The 13871-nt window shown below is 64.0% G+C and overlaps 1 protein-coding gene across 1 annotated transcript in view; it reads left to right on the forward strand.

Moving 5' to 3' along the window:
- Nucleotides 1-13666, forward strand: part of Plxna3 (plexin A3) — a 14091-nt gene extending 425 nt beyond the window's left edge. Inside the window, exons 2-33 of the mRNA XM_005414203.2 lie at nucleotides 1610-2230; nucleotides 2487-3026; nucleotides 3353-3535; nucleotides 4362-4490; nucleotides 4577-4677; nucleotides 4902-5025; nucleotides 5103-5259; nucleotides 5346-5445; nucleotides 5644-5758; nucleotides 5865-6065; nucleotides 6163-6259; nucleotides 6353-6543; nucleotides 6615-6760; nucleotides 6833-6953; nucleotides 7059-7195; nucleotides 7284-7454; nucleotides 7560-7653; nucleotides 7749-7988; nucleotides 8072-8215; nucleotides 8284-8518; nucleotides 8599-8741; nucleotides 8822-9078; nucleotides 9162-9228; nucleotides 9312-9458; nucleotides 9529-9688; nucleotides 9766-9869; nucleotides 9994-10090; nucleotides 10200-10390; nucleotides 10677-10846; nucleotides 11209-11421; nucleotides 11524-11674; nucleotides 13251-13666. Of these exons, the coding sequence (XP_005414260.1) occupies nucleotides 1610-2230; nucleotides 2487-3026; nucleotides 3353-3535; nucleotides 4362-4490; nucleotides 4577-4677; nucleotides 4902-5025; nucleotides 5103-5259; nucleotides 5346-5445; nucleotides 5644-5758; nucleotides 5865-6065; nucleotides 6163-6259; nucleotides 6353-6543; nucleotides 6615-6760; nucleotides 6833-6953; nucleotides 7059-7195; nucleotides 7284-7454; nucleotides 7560-7653; nucleotides 7749-7988; nucleotides 8072-8215; nucleotides 8284-8518; nucleotides 8599-8741; nucleotides 8822-9078; nucleotides 9162-9228; nucleotides 9312-9458; nucleotides 9529-9688; nucleotides 9766-9869; nucleotides 9994-10090; nucleotides 10200-10390; nucleotides 10677-10846; nucleotides 11209-11421; nucleotides 11524-11674; nucleotides 13251-13346 (5643 nt within the window). The 3' untranslated portion in view covers nucleotides 13347-13666. The remainder of the gene's footprint in view (nucleotides 1-1609; nucleotides 2231-2486; nucleotides 3027-3352; nucleotides 3536-4361; nucleotides 4491-4576; nucleotides 4678-4901; nucleotides 5026-5102; nucleotides 5260-5345; nucleotides 5446-5643; nucleotides 5759-5864; nucleotides 6066-6162; nucleotides 6260-6352; nucleotides 6544-6614; nucleotides 6761-6832; nucleotides 6954-7058; nucleotides 7196-7283; nucleotides 7455-7559; nucleotides 7654-7748; nucleotides 7989-8071; nucleotides 8216-8283; nucleotides 8519-8598; nucleotides 8742-8821; nucleotides 9079-9161; nucleotides 9229-9311; nucleotides 9459-9528; nucleotides 9689-9765; nucleotides 9870-9993; nucleotides 10091-10199; nucleotides 10391-10676; nucleotides 10847-11208; nucleotides 11422-11523; nucleotides 11675-13250) is intronic.
- Nucleotides 13667-13871: the final 205 nt, after the last annotated feature.

Raw genomic sequence — 13871 nt, forward strand, 5'->3', positions numbered from 1 at the left:
AGGTGGCCGCCATCCCCGCCCCCCCACCCCCGGGCTGGGAGGGGAGCTGGCTCAGAGACCCGGGGCTCGCGCAGCCTGGGGGTCGAGCTCGGTCTTTCGGTGGTCAGACCCTGCCCTACCTTCTGGCACCTGCCTACCAGGACGTTTGTGCCCTGGGCCGGTAGGGACCGCCACCTTGAGCCCAGCCCACTCGCCCGCTAGGACCCTTTGTAGCGGAGGAGCAGCCCTTCGGAGGATGGCTGCGAGCACCTCCAGCGACGAAGGACTCCGCGGCCGGCTGAGGGTGCCCTGTGGGGGCAGGGCAAGCTGGGCCCCTGCGTGGTGGGGGACGTTGCGAGGCGGGCGCGGGGCCGCCTCTCTTCGCGGGGCTGTTCCCCATCACCACCTTCTCTGCTGGCAAGGCTGTCGCGGAGGGGCTGGGTGTGCTTGTGATGTGTGAGGTTGCCCCTCACTTATGGGGGCTGGGCTGGGGGTCCGGGCTGCAAACCCCGCCTCTGCAGGTCACCCTCCCGACCTGTCTCCAGCCCCTCCCCAGAGCCCTCTTCCCGCGGGCTGCAGAGGAGGCGAGGGCAGGGTGCAGCTTCTCTGTTCTGTGCCTGCCTTTCTTCTCTGGCCGTTGGGTGAGGGTCTAGGATGCAGAGCTGACAAAAGAGCCCCAGAGTGATGATCAGTCCTGGCTGAAACTTTGCAGCCTCTCGAGCTGGGCCTGCTCCCTACCTAGCCAGTGCCTTTTCTTTTCTCTTCTGTCGCCTTGCTTTGCTGCCCCACACTCTCCCTGCCCACGGGGGCTACCTCCTGTACTGTAGAATTTTCCCCCTCTGCTGCCTTTGCAGCCTGGAGCTGGATGGGTGTGGCTTCAGAGAGCTGAGTGCCAGCCCTGGCACTGTCCCTGCGGCCCCCAGCCTGTCTCCCCAAAGCTTGCTGCACTGAGGGCATTGAGTCCTATCCACAGGGCTCTGTGTCCCCTGCACTGCTACTTCTGGATCTGCAGGGTGGCCGGGCGCCTGTCCATCTGTGCCCAAGCAGAACCTGACTTATGTCTGTCTTGGTGCGTGGTGTGGGGGCAGGCGCGACTTGCTTTGTGTGTCCTGGACAGCCAGCAGAGGCCCTGGAGGGAGGGGATAGCTGGGGCCAGGAGCGTGATGGATGCGTGGTGCAGGAGTCAGGCTGTGCTTCTCCAGAGCTCTGTTCCCAGACTTCTGGTGGCAGTGTCATTCTAGGATGGCACAGCCGCCCCCAGAATGTGATTGTTCTCCCCCTCCCTCCTCTGCCCAGCCTGTGCACATGGGGTCTGTGGCCTGGGGCTTTCTTGTGGTTGCTCTCCCCTGGGGCTGGCTGCCCTCGGCAGTAATGGGAGCTGCATTCTGGGAGGCCCTGCCGCGTGTCTTCCTACATGTAACTCTGCTGCCCCTTGGGTGTGGCCCGGCTGAGGCGAAGCCTCCTGGCTGCTCTCCAGTGCAGGGGCGGGGGTGATTGATGGTCCCTGGCTTGTGTGCCCAGCCGCGGTCACCATCTGGGGCTCTGGCATGCTGGTGGGGGAGCACCGTTGTCCCATGGCGTAGAACCCAGCTGCCAGGGCCCCTGACCCCCACTTGCCCTCTCTCCTCAGGCCTGTCCAAAGTGGCTGCTGGCCATGCTCCCTCTGTGCCTTGTCCCGCTGCTCCTTCTCCCAGTGGCAGGGGGTGCAGGTGGCAGCAGGTCCTTCCGTGCCTTTGTGGTGACAGACACCACGCTCACCCACCTGGCTGTGCACCGAGTGACTGGGGAGGTGTTTGTGGGTGCAGTGAACCGAGTCTTCAAGCTGGCCCCCAACCTGACCGAGCTTCGGGCCCATGTAACGGGGCCTGTGGAGGACAATGCCCGTTGCTACCCACCCCCGAGTATGCGTGTGTGTGCTCACCGCCTGCTGCCCGTGGACAACGTGAACAAGTTACTACTCATAGACTATGCGGCCCGTCGCCTGGTGGCCTGTGGCAGCATCTGGCAGGGTATTTGCCAGTTCCTGCGCCTGGATGACCTCTTCAAGCTGGGGGAGCCACACCAGCGGAAGGAGCACTACCTGTCAGGGACGCAGGAGCCGGACTCCGTGGCCGGGGTCATTGTGGAGCAGGGCCAGGGGCCCAGCAAGCTGTTCGTGGGCACTGCTGTGGACGGCAAGTCGGAGTACTTCCCTACCTTGAGCTCGCGCAAGCTCATTGGCGACGAGGATAGTGCCGATATGTTCAGTCTGGTGCGTGACTGTGCCCGTCCATGTGGTCTGCTCCCTGGCCTGCCGCGTGCCCAGCCCCGTGCCCTCCTTCCTTCTCACTGTTGCAGACATGCAGACACCATACTGAGCCCCTGTGGGTCCCTATGTGGAGGGAGGCCGTCACTCTCCTCTGCTGCCTTCCTGGCCCAGGTCCCAGGCGTGGCCAGGGCAGGCCCAGGGTGAGGGTGGGATGGTGAGCCTCAGCCTTCATCCGCTTCTGTCTTCGCCTGCCTCCCAGGTGTACCAGGACGAGTTCGTGTCCTCGCAGATCAAGATCCCCTCTGACACGCTGTCCCTCTACCCTGCCTTTGACATCTACTACATCTATGGCTTTGTGAGCGCCTCCTTTGTGTACTTTCTGACGCTGCAGCTGGATACCCAGCAGACGCTGCTGGACACGGCAGGCGAGAAGTTCTTCACCTCCAAGATTGTGCGCATGTGTACAGGGGACTCGGAGTTCTACTCGTACGTGGAGTTCCCCATCGGCTGCTCCTGGCGTGGTGTGGAGTACCGCTTGGTGCAAAGTGCTCACCTGGCCAAGCCCGGCCTGCTGCTGGCCCAGGCACTGGGCGTGCCAGCCGACGAGGACGTCCTCTTCACCATCTTCTCCCAGGGCCAGAAGAACCGGGCCAGCCCGCCTCGGCAGACCATCCTCTGCCTCTTTACGCTCAGCAACATCAACGCGCACATCCGGCGCCGCATCCAGTCCTGTTACCGTGGGGAGGGCACGCTGGCCTTGCCCTGGCTACTGAACAAGGAGCTACCCTGCATCAACACTGTGAGCCCAGGCCAGGCACCTGACCCACCCGCCTTGCCCCGCTGGGCTCCCCTACCCTCTGCTCCTTTCTCCGCCTCTCTTTTGCCAGGTGTTCTCTCCCCGCGCTCCATTCATTCCCTGCTTGTTCCTCCTTGCGGCACCTCAAGTTGGCGACAGTAGCCCAGTCTGCCCTGTGTTGCAGTCCCAGGCTCCTTCCTCCCTCCCCTCCCTTCTCCCTGTCCCCTGGGTACCCATCGGACCTGGCTGGGGGGAGCAGTGTCTGGGCTCGCTCCGCCGTAGCAGCCTCTGTCTGACAGGGACCCTCACAGAGCCTTCCTGTTCACCAGCCCATGCAGATCAATGGAAACTTCTGCGGGCTGGTCCTGAATCAGCCCCTGGGTGGCCTGCACGTGATCGAGGGGCTGCCCCTGCTGGCCGACAGCACCGATGGCATGGCCAGCGTGGCCGCCTACACCTACCGCCAGCACTCTGTGGTGTTCATTGGCACACGCAGCGGCAGTCTAAAGAAGGTGAGGCTGGGGTTCTTAGCATGCGGGGATGAGGGTCTCAGCATGGCCCTCCTTGGCGCCAGTGCCCGCCGTGGGGCCTCACTGCCACGAGAGCAGGGGCCGAGGCTGTACTGCCACTGCCCGGTGCTGTGAAGGCCGGAGCAAGCACCCACATGGGCCTGTGTGTGCTGTTTCCCTGTCTCCAGGATGGGCTTATCTCCAGCTCGCTCCCTTTCCTCCTGCTCTTCCTCAGGGTGTCACCTTCCTGGAGCAGGCACTCACATCCCTGCCCTCATCCCTCGTTCTTCGTATCACAGACACTAGGGGCGAGGCCAGGCCACAGCCGCTTCTGTTCTGGGACTGAGGGTAGCTTGGCACAGAGGGACAGGGGTCAGGGTGACGGCACTGTTCTTGCTCTGCTCTCCTGATCAATACGGTGTCATCCCCAGGGAAGGGAAGGCCCGGTCTGGGGGTCCAGGGAGGCCTGGGAAGGGAGGTACTGAGGCTGCTTTCCCCTAGGACCCAGGTTCCATTTGTAACCACTTTATTGAGCTAGAAGCCACATACTCCACAGGTGCCACCCCTTCAAAACGTCTGCCTCGCTGGATAGCAGCACTCTTAAATCGGGGTGGGCCATGGCCCTGAACTGCCAGGCTCTGCAGTGTTTTCTGGCCCTCAAACCTGGCTGTCTCTGTCTGCCTTGGGCTGTGCGTATCAGGGTGGCCCCAGCCGGCCCTGGCCTCAGCTCTGCTGCAACCTAGAAGGCCTCTGGCTCTGAAGGAAGGTGCTGCTTCTGGCCTGCCTGGAAAGGCAGGCCCGTCATCTCTCTGCCCGTCTTGTGGCTCAGGTGCGGGTTGATGGCACCCAGGATGCCTACCTCTATGAAACGGTCCCTGTGGTAGATGGCAGCCCCATCCTGCGAGACCTGCTCTTCAGCCCTGACCACCACCACATCTACCTCCTGAGTGAGAAGCAGGTGGGCCGTGGGGTGCGGGGGTGGTGGGCGCAGGGAGGGGGGCGCAGGGGTGGGCCGAGTGCTGACATGGCTCAGGCCCTCCCCAGGTGAGCCAGCTCCCTGTGGAGACCTGCGAGCAGTACCTGAGCTGCGCGGCCTGCCTGGGTTCGGGAGATCCGCACTGCGGCTGGTGCGTGCTGCAGCACAGGTGCGGTGCTTGGGGACACAGAGGGCTGGCAGGCCTGCCCCCGCCCTTTCCCGCTTCTCCCCTGCTGTGCCCTCCTCCAGGGTCTTCAGCTAATGAGCAGAGTCTCTTCCCTGAGTGACATCCCTTAGGTCCCAGGGGACCAGGCTGACTTCTCGGTTGCCTGGCGCTGACACCTGGGCAGTCTGTCCCCATTGCCCTGGTTCCTGCCACCTGTCCTTGTGCAGGTGCTGCCGGGAAGGGGCCTGTCCAGGCGCCTCTGCCCCTCATGGTTTTGCTGAAGAGCTGAGTAAGTGTGTCCAGGTGCGGGTCCGACCCAACAACGTGTCGGTGACATCACCTGGGGTGCAGGTGAGTGGCACGGAGGGTGCTGGGGCCATACGCTGTGTCACGGGGGGCACACAGGGCTCAGCTCCTGCCTCTTCCAGCTGATGGTAGCCGTGCACAACGTGCCAGACCTCAGTGCGGGAGTGAGCTGTGCCTTCGGTGAGGGGATGGAGAGCGAGGCCGTCCTACTGGCATCGGGGGAGCTGCGCTGCCCTTCGCCCTCCCTCCAAGAACTGCAGGCTCTCACCAGAGGCCACGGTTGGTGGGCTGTGGGAGGTGGCGCAGGGCACGGGCCGAGTGGCTCTCTCCCTGGCTCAGTCACCGCTACCTCTGGGCTCCTGCAGGGGCCACACGCACCGTGCGGCTGCAGCTGCTTGCCAAGGAGACCGGTGTGAAGTTCGCCAGTGCTGACTTTGTTTTCTACAACTGCAGTGTTCTTCAGTCGTGAGTTCCCGGCCTGGTGCCTGTCCCTACCCCTGGCAGGATGACAGCCTGGCTGCCTGCTTCCTGTCCCTGTGTAGCTCCAGCCCCTTAGGCAGGCTCCAGCCACCTTTTCCGTGGTTTCCCGGCATGTGTGTGTCAGGGGAGGACAGCTCGGAGTAGTAGGCTCTTCACTGTCGTCTGACGCTGCTTCCCCTCCAGGTGCATGTCTTGTGTGGGTAGCTCTTACCCCTGCCACTGGTGTAAGTACCGCCACGTGTGTACCAGCCACCCCCACGAGTGCTCTTTCCAGGAGGGCAGGGTCCACAGCCCCGAGGTGAGGCGGGTGCGGCGTGCTGCGCGAGGGCTGTGCTGGGTGCCACCAAGTTCCGTCCGCACTGAGTCGCTGGGCCTGGTTGCCACTGATGCTGCTCTCCCCGCAGGGCTGCCCCGAGCTCCTTCCTCGGGGGGACCTCCTGATCCCTGTGGGGGTCATGCAGCCCCTCACCCTGCGAGCGAAGAACCTGCCACAGCCGCAGTCGGGCCAGAAGAACTACGAGTGTGTGGTGCGGGTGCAGGGGCGGCAGCAGCGGGTGCCTGCCGTGCGCTTCAACAGCAGCAGTGTGCAGTGCCAGAATGCCTCGGTGAGTGCCCAGCTTCGTGCGCCTCAGGTCGCCCTGGCGGGGACGTCTGCGCGGGGAACTTCGTTGCACATGGGGTTTCACGGGTCCATCCTCGCAGTACTCCTACGAAGGTGATGAGTACGGTGACACCGAGCTGGACTTCTCTGTTGTCTGGGATGGAGATTTCCCCATCGACAAGCCTCCTAGCTTTCGAGGTGAGGGGCCCATGGGGTGGGGTTGGCACTGCCTGAGCACACCCTACTTCTGTGCCCAGCCTGCTCCATCAGCAGTGCCCTGTGTGCCCACAGCCCTTCTGTACAAGTGCTGGGCACAGCGGCCTAGCTGTGGCCTCTGCCTCAAAGCCGACCCTCGCTTCAATTGCGGCTGGTGCGTCTCGGAGCACAGGTGCCAGCTGCGGGCGCACTGCCCAGCCCCCAGAACCAACTGGATGCACCCAAGCCAGAAGGGCACCCGGTGCAGCCACCCCCGCATCAGCCAGGTCAGCCCCGCCCCCCCTGCCCCCAGGGACTGGGAATCTGGGTCAGAGCTCTCACCTCCACCGCTCCGCAGATCCACCCACTCATGGGACCCAAGGAGGGGGGCACCCGGGTCACCGTCGTGGGTGAGAACCTGGGCCTCGCCTCGCGGGAGGTCAGCCTGCGGGTGGCCGGTGTGCGCTGCAACTCCATCCCCACCGAGTATGTCAGCGCCGAGAGGTGAGTGCAGCCTTGTGGGCGTCCCCTCCCGTCCCAGCACCGCGGTGGGCCCTGACCTCCTCTGACCCGTAGGATTGTCTGTGAGATGGAGGAGTCGCTGGTGCCCAGCCCGCCGCCAGGGCCTGCCGAGCTCTGTGTTGGCGACTGTTCTGCTGACTTCCGCACGCAGTCTGAGCAGTTGTACAGCTTCGTGGTGCGTGGTGTGACCTCTCCCTGCTCCGGCCCCCAGCCCACTGGAGGGTGTGTGGGGTGGCCCTGCCTAGCCGCTGCCTCAACCTCAGGGCTGCTTTTTCCTCAGACCCCAACCTTTGACCGAGTGAGTCCCACTCGGGGCCCGGCCTCAGGGGGCACACGGCTCACCATTTCTGGCCGCTCTCTGGATGCTGGCAGCAGTGTGACAGTGACTGTGAGAAATGGCGAATGTCAGTTTGTCAGGTGGGCTGGACAGTGGCGGGGACTAGGGCTGGGGCTGAGGGTCAGGGTCACCGGGCTGCCTGTGCCAAGTGCTCTGTTGCCCACACAGGAGAGATGCTGAGGCGATCGTGTGTATCTCGCCCGTCTCCGCCCTGGGCCCCAGCCAGGCCCCCATCACCCTCGCCATTGACCATGCCAACATCTCCAGCCCTGGGGTCATCTACACCTACACTCAGGACCCCACCGTCACGCACCTCGAGCCCACCTGGAGTATCATCAAGTGAGACGCTGCGCACAGGAATGGGTCAGGGGCTGGGGTGTGACCCCTGCCTCGGACACTGAGTGATGCCTCCTCTAAGCTTGAGTTCCTTACCCCTGTCCCCAGCGGAAGCACTGCCATCACTGTGAGCGGGACCCACCTACTGACGATCCAGGAGCCCCGGGTCCGGGCCAAGTACCGTGGCATCGAGACCACCAACGTGAGTACCTGCTGCCCTCGCCCTGCCCCGCTGCCCTCGCCCTGCCCCGCTGCCCTCGCCTTCATGTGCTGGGCTGCCCACCTCTGCCCCCACAGACGTGCCAGGTGATCAACGACACTGCCATGCTGTGTAAGGCCCCCGGCATCTTCCTCGGGCGGCCCCAGCCTCGGGCACAGGGCGAGCATCCGGATGAGTTCGGCTTCCTGCTGGACCATGTGCAGACGGCCCGCTCCCTCAACCGCTCCTCCTTCACGTACTACCCTGACCCCAGCTTTGAACCTCTCGGGCCCTCTGGGGTCCTGGATGTCAAGCCTGGATCCCATGTTGTGCTGAAGGTGCCACCAGGGAGGGGCGGGGCGGGAGGAGCAAAGAGCCAGAGGCCTCTGGTCAACTGTGTCCTCCATCCCTCCATCTTCAGGGCAAGAATCTGATCCCTGCGGTGGCTGGCAGCTCCCGCCTCAACTACACAGTACTGATCGGGGGCCAGCCGTGTGCACTTACGGTGTCTGACACACAGCTGCTGTGTGACTCGCCCCGCCAGACGGGTCGCCAGCCTGTTATGGTGCGTGTGTGGGGTCACTGGGAGCCTGGTGCTCATGGGTGCTGGCTCACCGTGTTCTGTCCCCACAGGTGCTGGTGGGTGGCCTGGAGTTCTGGCTGGGCACCCTGCACATCACAGCTGAGCGGGCGCTCACCCTGCCAGCCCTGGTGGGGCTGGCGGTTGGCGGTGGGCTCCTGCTGCTAGCCATCGCTGCTGTGCTGCTCGCCTACAAGCGCAAGACACAGGACGCAGACCGCACGCTGAAGCGGCTGCAGCTGCAGATGGACAACCTGGAGTCCCGCGTGGCGCTGGAGTGCAAGGAAGGTGCTGAGGTGGGGGTGGCCTGTGGGGGGAGCTGGGCCCCCGCCCGCTCGGCTCACTCCCTGCCCGCTGCCCTCGCCCAGCCTTTGCGGAGCTGCAGACGGACATCCACGAGCTGACGAGTCACATGGATGGTGTGCAGATCCCCTTCCTGGACTATCGCACCTATGCCGTGCGTGTGCTCTTCCCCGGCATCGAGGCCCACCCGGTGCTCAAGGAGTTAGATGTGAGCGCATGCCCATCCTGCCCCTGCCTACTCCTGCCCAGGCTGGCCCCAGCCCACTCTTAGACTCCCTGTCCCCCCAGACTCCGCCCAGCGTGGAGAAGGCCCTGCGCCTCTTTGGGCAGCTGCTGCACAGCCGGGCCTTTGTGCTTACCTTCATCCACACGCTGGAGGCCCAGAGCAGCTTCTCCATGCGTGACCGTGGCACTGTGGCCTCGCTTACCATGGTGGCGCTGCAGAGCCGGCTCGACTATGCCACCGGGCTGCTCAAGCAGCTGCTGGCTGACCTCATAGAGAAGAACCTGGAGAGCAAGAATCATCCAAAGCTGTTGTTGCGCAGGTGCAGGAACCCCTCCGGCCCTGCCCTTCCCCGCAACCCCCCCCACCTCCCCCAGCCCCACCTGAGACCTTCTCCTGCCCCAGGACTGAGTCGGTGGCGGAGAAGATGCTTACCAACTGGTTCACACTCCTGCTGCACAAGTTCCTGAAGGTGCGCTGGGGGCTGGGCGGCAGGGTGGGCGTGCCCGGGGCAGCTGCCACTGGGCAGGCAGCGAGCTGTGCCGACCGCCGCAGGAGTGCGCGGGGGAGCCTCTCTTCCTGCTGTACTGCGCCATCAAGCAGCAGATGGAGAAGGGCCCCATCGACGCCATCACAGGCGAGGCCCGCTACTCCCTGAGCGAGGACAAGCTCATCCGGCAGCAGATCGACTACAGGACGCTGGTGAGCCGGCAGGCGATGGGCTGGGTGGGAAGCAGAGGCCTGGCCCGCTCACTGCTACCTGGCCCTGCAGACGCTGCACTGCATGTGCCCCGAGAGCGAGGGTGGCAGCCAGGTCCCGGTGAAGGTGCTCAACTGTGACAGTGTTACCCAAGCCAAAGACAAGCTGCTGGATGCTGTGTACAAGGGCATCCCCTACTCGCAGCGCCCCAAAGCCGAGGACATGGACCTGGGTGAGCACCTGTCCCCGCTGTACCCTCTCCTCCCTGAGAAGTGCAGGCCTAGCTCTGAGGGCTGCCTCTGTCCACAGAGTGGCGCCAGGGCCGCATGGCTCGCATCATCCTCCAGGATGAGGATGTCACCACAAAGATTGAGTGTGACTGGAAGAGGGTCAACTCCCTGGCCCACTACCAGGTGAGGGGCTGGGAGCTGTTCACCCCGGACCCCCTCCTGTCCATGCACACTGAAGGGTCCAATCCAGTGGTGGCCCCCAGGCTTCCTTCCTGCACTGCTTCTTGTCTGTGTGTGTGACCCTCAGGTGACAGATGGTTCCTTAGTAGCCCTGGTGCCCAAACAAGTGTCCGCCTACAACATGGCCAACTCCTTCACCTTCACTCGCTCCCTCAGCCGTTATGGTAAGTGTCCTCAGCCCCAGGGACTCTCTGGCACTCTTTGGTGGGGCAAGAGGCCAGGTGACAACCAGTGGCCCCAGCAGCCCAAGGGTCACACGTGTCTTCTGCCCAGAGAGCTTGCTCCGCACCACCAGCAGCCCCGACAGCCTCCGCTCACGGGCACCAATGATCACGCCCGACCAGGAGACGGGCACCAAGCTGTGGCATCTGGTGAAGAACCACGACCATGCCGACCACCGGGAGGGGGACCGTGGAAGCAAGATGGTTTCAGAGATCTACCTAACGCGCCTGCTGGCCACCAAGGTGGGGGCCTGCCCCGTGCCTCCCTGGCCACTGCCAGACACCTCTGAGCCCAACCTTGGCTCTGGGTCTGGCTTGACCTGCCCAGCGAGGGGTCACTTTTTTCTGGGGCCTTTGGGTCAGGGGCTCCAGGCCCGAGGTGCAGACGGGGCCTTTCTTAGAGGCCCTGGCCATACCGGGATTCTCCTGATGCCCTTATCTCTGGAGAGCCTCTCTGTTCCTGACTGGAGGCCTTCGGGAGCATCCTGGCCTGGATCCCCCAGCACGCCGGCCGTGCTGTCCCCCACAGGGCACGCTGCAGAAGTTTGTAGATGACCTCTTTGAGACCGTGTTCAGCACAGCCCACCGGGGCTCGGCACTGCCCCTCGCTATCAAATACATGTTCGACTTCCTGGACGAGCAGGCTGACCAGCGGCAGATCAGTGACCCTGATGTGCGCCACACCTGGAAGAGCAACTGGTACCGGCTGTGCTGATGCTGCCAGCCCTGCGGGGGTGGGCGGGCAGGAGGGGCTGGTGATTGGCGGGGGCCAGCCCGGTGCTAGCCGTGAGGCTGGAGGCATCAGGGCTGCGCAGAGGGTTTTGGCGCAGGTGGTGACAGTGGGGACAGAGGGGATTGGCTCCTCTTGAGTTCAGAAGTGCCATTTAGCCTTGGGCTGCCCTGCCTGAAGGCTCGCAGCAAGCCGAGACCAGCTGGCTACCCTAAGCCGTCCCAGTGCTGGCACAGGCTGAGAAGTGGACCACCCCACACCTGTGAGCTGTGGGGAGTGGCAGCAGAAGAGCCCCCTGGGAGCCTCGCCACCTGTCCCTCTCTCTCTGCAGCCTGCCCCTGCGTTTCTGGGTGAACGTGATCAAGAACCCGCAGTTCGTGTTCGACATCCACAAGAGCAGCATCACGGATGCCTGCCTGTCCGTGGTGGCCCAGACCTTCATGGACTCCTGCTCCACGTCGGAGCACCGCCTGGGCAAGGACTCGCCCTCCAACAAGCTGCTGTATGCCAAGGACATCCCCAACTACAAGAGCTGGGTGGAGAGGTGCGCCCCCAGAGGAAGAGCCCCGGAGGTTGGCGGGGCAGTGAGGGCAGCGGGCTTGGCTGAGGTGATGTTAGTGCGACTGACCTACCAGGGTCCCAACAGGTACTATCGAGACATCGCGAAGATGGCATCCATCAGTGACCAGGACATGGACGCCTACCTGGTGGAGCAGTCCCGTCTGCATGCCAATGACTTCAATGTCCTAAGTGCGCTCAGTGAGCTCTACTTCTATGTCACCAAGTACCGCCAGGAGGTGTGTACTGCACCCTGCAGGACCCTGCCCCTACGTGTATGGCCCTGAGCATGCAGCACGGAGCACTTGTGTAGATTGGAGCAGTGAAGTGCCACAAGGGGGCAGATGGGACACTGGGGACAGAGAGCCTGGGACTTGAGGGATACAGGAGGGTCCCAAGTTGGAGCCCAGTTTACGGCCTGGCTGGACCACAGGGGATGGGCTGAGGGGTGGGGGCAGGGCCAGCCCTTTGCAGGGCCTGTGGGTTCTGTAGTTTGAGGTGTCAGTTGTGAGGGGATAGAAAAGTGTGGACCTTGGAATTCGTGTTGACACGGGCCACAAGAGGGAAGGGTCAAGGGGTAACTGCAGGGCTTGTGCCCAAGCAGCTAGCAGGATGGGGTCTGTTGCCCTCGCCCTGTAGGCGAAAGACTGAGGGTGAAGAGGCCTCTTGGGGTGGCACGGTTAGCAGGGGCCTTCAGAACCACCAGGCAGTCCCGGCCAGAAGGAGGGCCTGGGGAGGTGCCGAGACCTGCGGGGCGGGAGGCGGGACGGGTGCCAGGGACGCACATGGGAGTGAAGTGGGAAGGGGCTAGGAGTCTGGCGCTCCAGGGAAGGACTGCCGCCAAGGTGCACCTTGGCGAGCCGGTAGGTGGCACTGAAAGCCCCGTGCTCGAGGAGAGCGATCGTGGGCTGAGGGAGAACCCGCTGAGTGCCAGGCCAGGGCTGCTGAGTGGCGAGAGGCAAGAGGAGCCGGCAGAGGGTGGCAGGGAAGCCAGCTGTGCTGGTGGAGTCGTGTAAGCCAGGAGCATGGGGATCATCGGGGCAGCCAGCTCCACGGCGGCTGCTAGGGCCAGGCATGTGTGCCTGCAGGGCCGAGGGCCGGCCCCGGGGACACAGAGACCCGGACAAGGGAGGTATTGGGGGCAACAGGTGGGGTCAGGGAGGGAGCCACCCACACAGCGGGTCTGGGCCACTCTGGAGGGGCTGATGGCAGCCTGGAGCAGACAGGACAGTTCAGTAGGTGAAGCGAGCAGGCTCCGCGGGAGGATGGAAGGCGTCCTAGTCACTTCCTCCACGCTGGCCTGATACGGACACGCGACACCCACAATTTGAAGGAGAGGCTTGTTGGGGCTCACATTTCAGTCCAAAGTCAGCTGGCTGCAAGGTGGCACAGCATGGCAGAGGGCCCTGGCAGGGGCGGGGTGGGGTGGGGAGCTGCTCACGACTTGTGGTGAGCAGAGAGGAGGGAAAAGAGCCTCATGGACCCTGGCGGGCCATGCCCAGGCTGCTTCTTCCCCCCGGACCCGGCTCGTAAAAGCAGGTTAGCTAAGAGCCCCGTAATCCAGGCAGCTCCAGAGGCCCTGCCTGTGGTCCCGTGAGGCTGTAGGACGCACTCAGATGTGAACTCTTAACGGTGGGTTTGTTCAGAGGTGGGAGATTGGAGCCACGAGCCCAAGCACGGGCCGCCCGGGGGAGAGGAGCTGAGTCGGGCAGGGCTGGAGGGAAGAGTCCACGTGGGATGGGGGCCCCGGGCTCCGCAGGGGAGGGCGCAGACCCTCCTCTGAGCCCACGCAGCTAAGGGGCCCCCTCTCTCCAGCTCCTCACCGCTCTGGACAGAGACGCCTCCTGTCGGAAGCACAAGCTGCGCCAGAAGCTTGAGCTGATCATCAGCCTCGGGTCCAGCAGCAGCTGAGGGTGGGGGGTGGGCGAGGAGGGGGCTTCTGGTTCCTGAGCCGGCCTCCTATCATCGTCACAGGCCGGGCTTGCGCCCGCCTGGGTCCCCAGGTGTTGTGGGGGAGGCCACCAGGCCATGGTGCCCCTGGCGTACCTGGGCCCCTTCCTTAGTGCCTTGATTTGGGCCCTGCGGGGGGAGGTGGTGACAGGACCAAGCCCTCTCCCCGGCAGCAGCAATGCCACACCCTCCTGGCCCTGAGCGCAGAGGCTGGAGACACCCCGCCCTCTGTGCTACTTATCCCTTGACCGCCTATTTATTAAATTTAACGTCCACCTGGAGTTCCATGTGTAAATACGCGACCTCTGTGGGGTGTCACCATCCCACATGACCCCCTCGTTGGCGTATTATGTGCCCTGACACATGTCCGGGCCCAGCAGCTGGCACCTTGTCTTCCCCTGGCTGGCCCACTTGTACCCAGAAGGGGACCTGGAGGCCAGCAGCACCGAATCGAGTGATGCCCTCCCGTGGGCTGTGCTAAGCCGG

The sequence above is a fragment of the Chinchilla lanigera genome, unplaced genomic scaffold (genome assembly GCF_000276665.1).
Source record: "Chinchilla lanigera isolate Chin_1 unplaced genomic scaffold, ChiLan1.0 scaffold00179, whole genome shotgun sequence".
In the NCBI taxonomy this organism is placed as follows: Eukaryota; Metazoa; Chordata; class Mammalia; order Rodentia; family Chinchillidae; genus Chinchilla; species Chinchilla lanigera.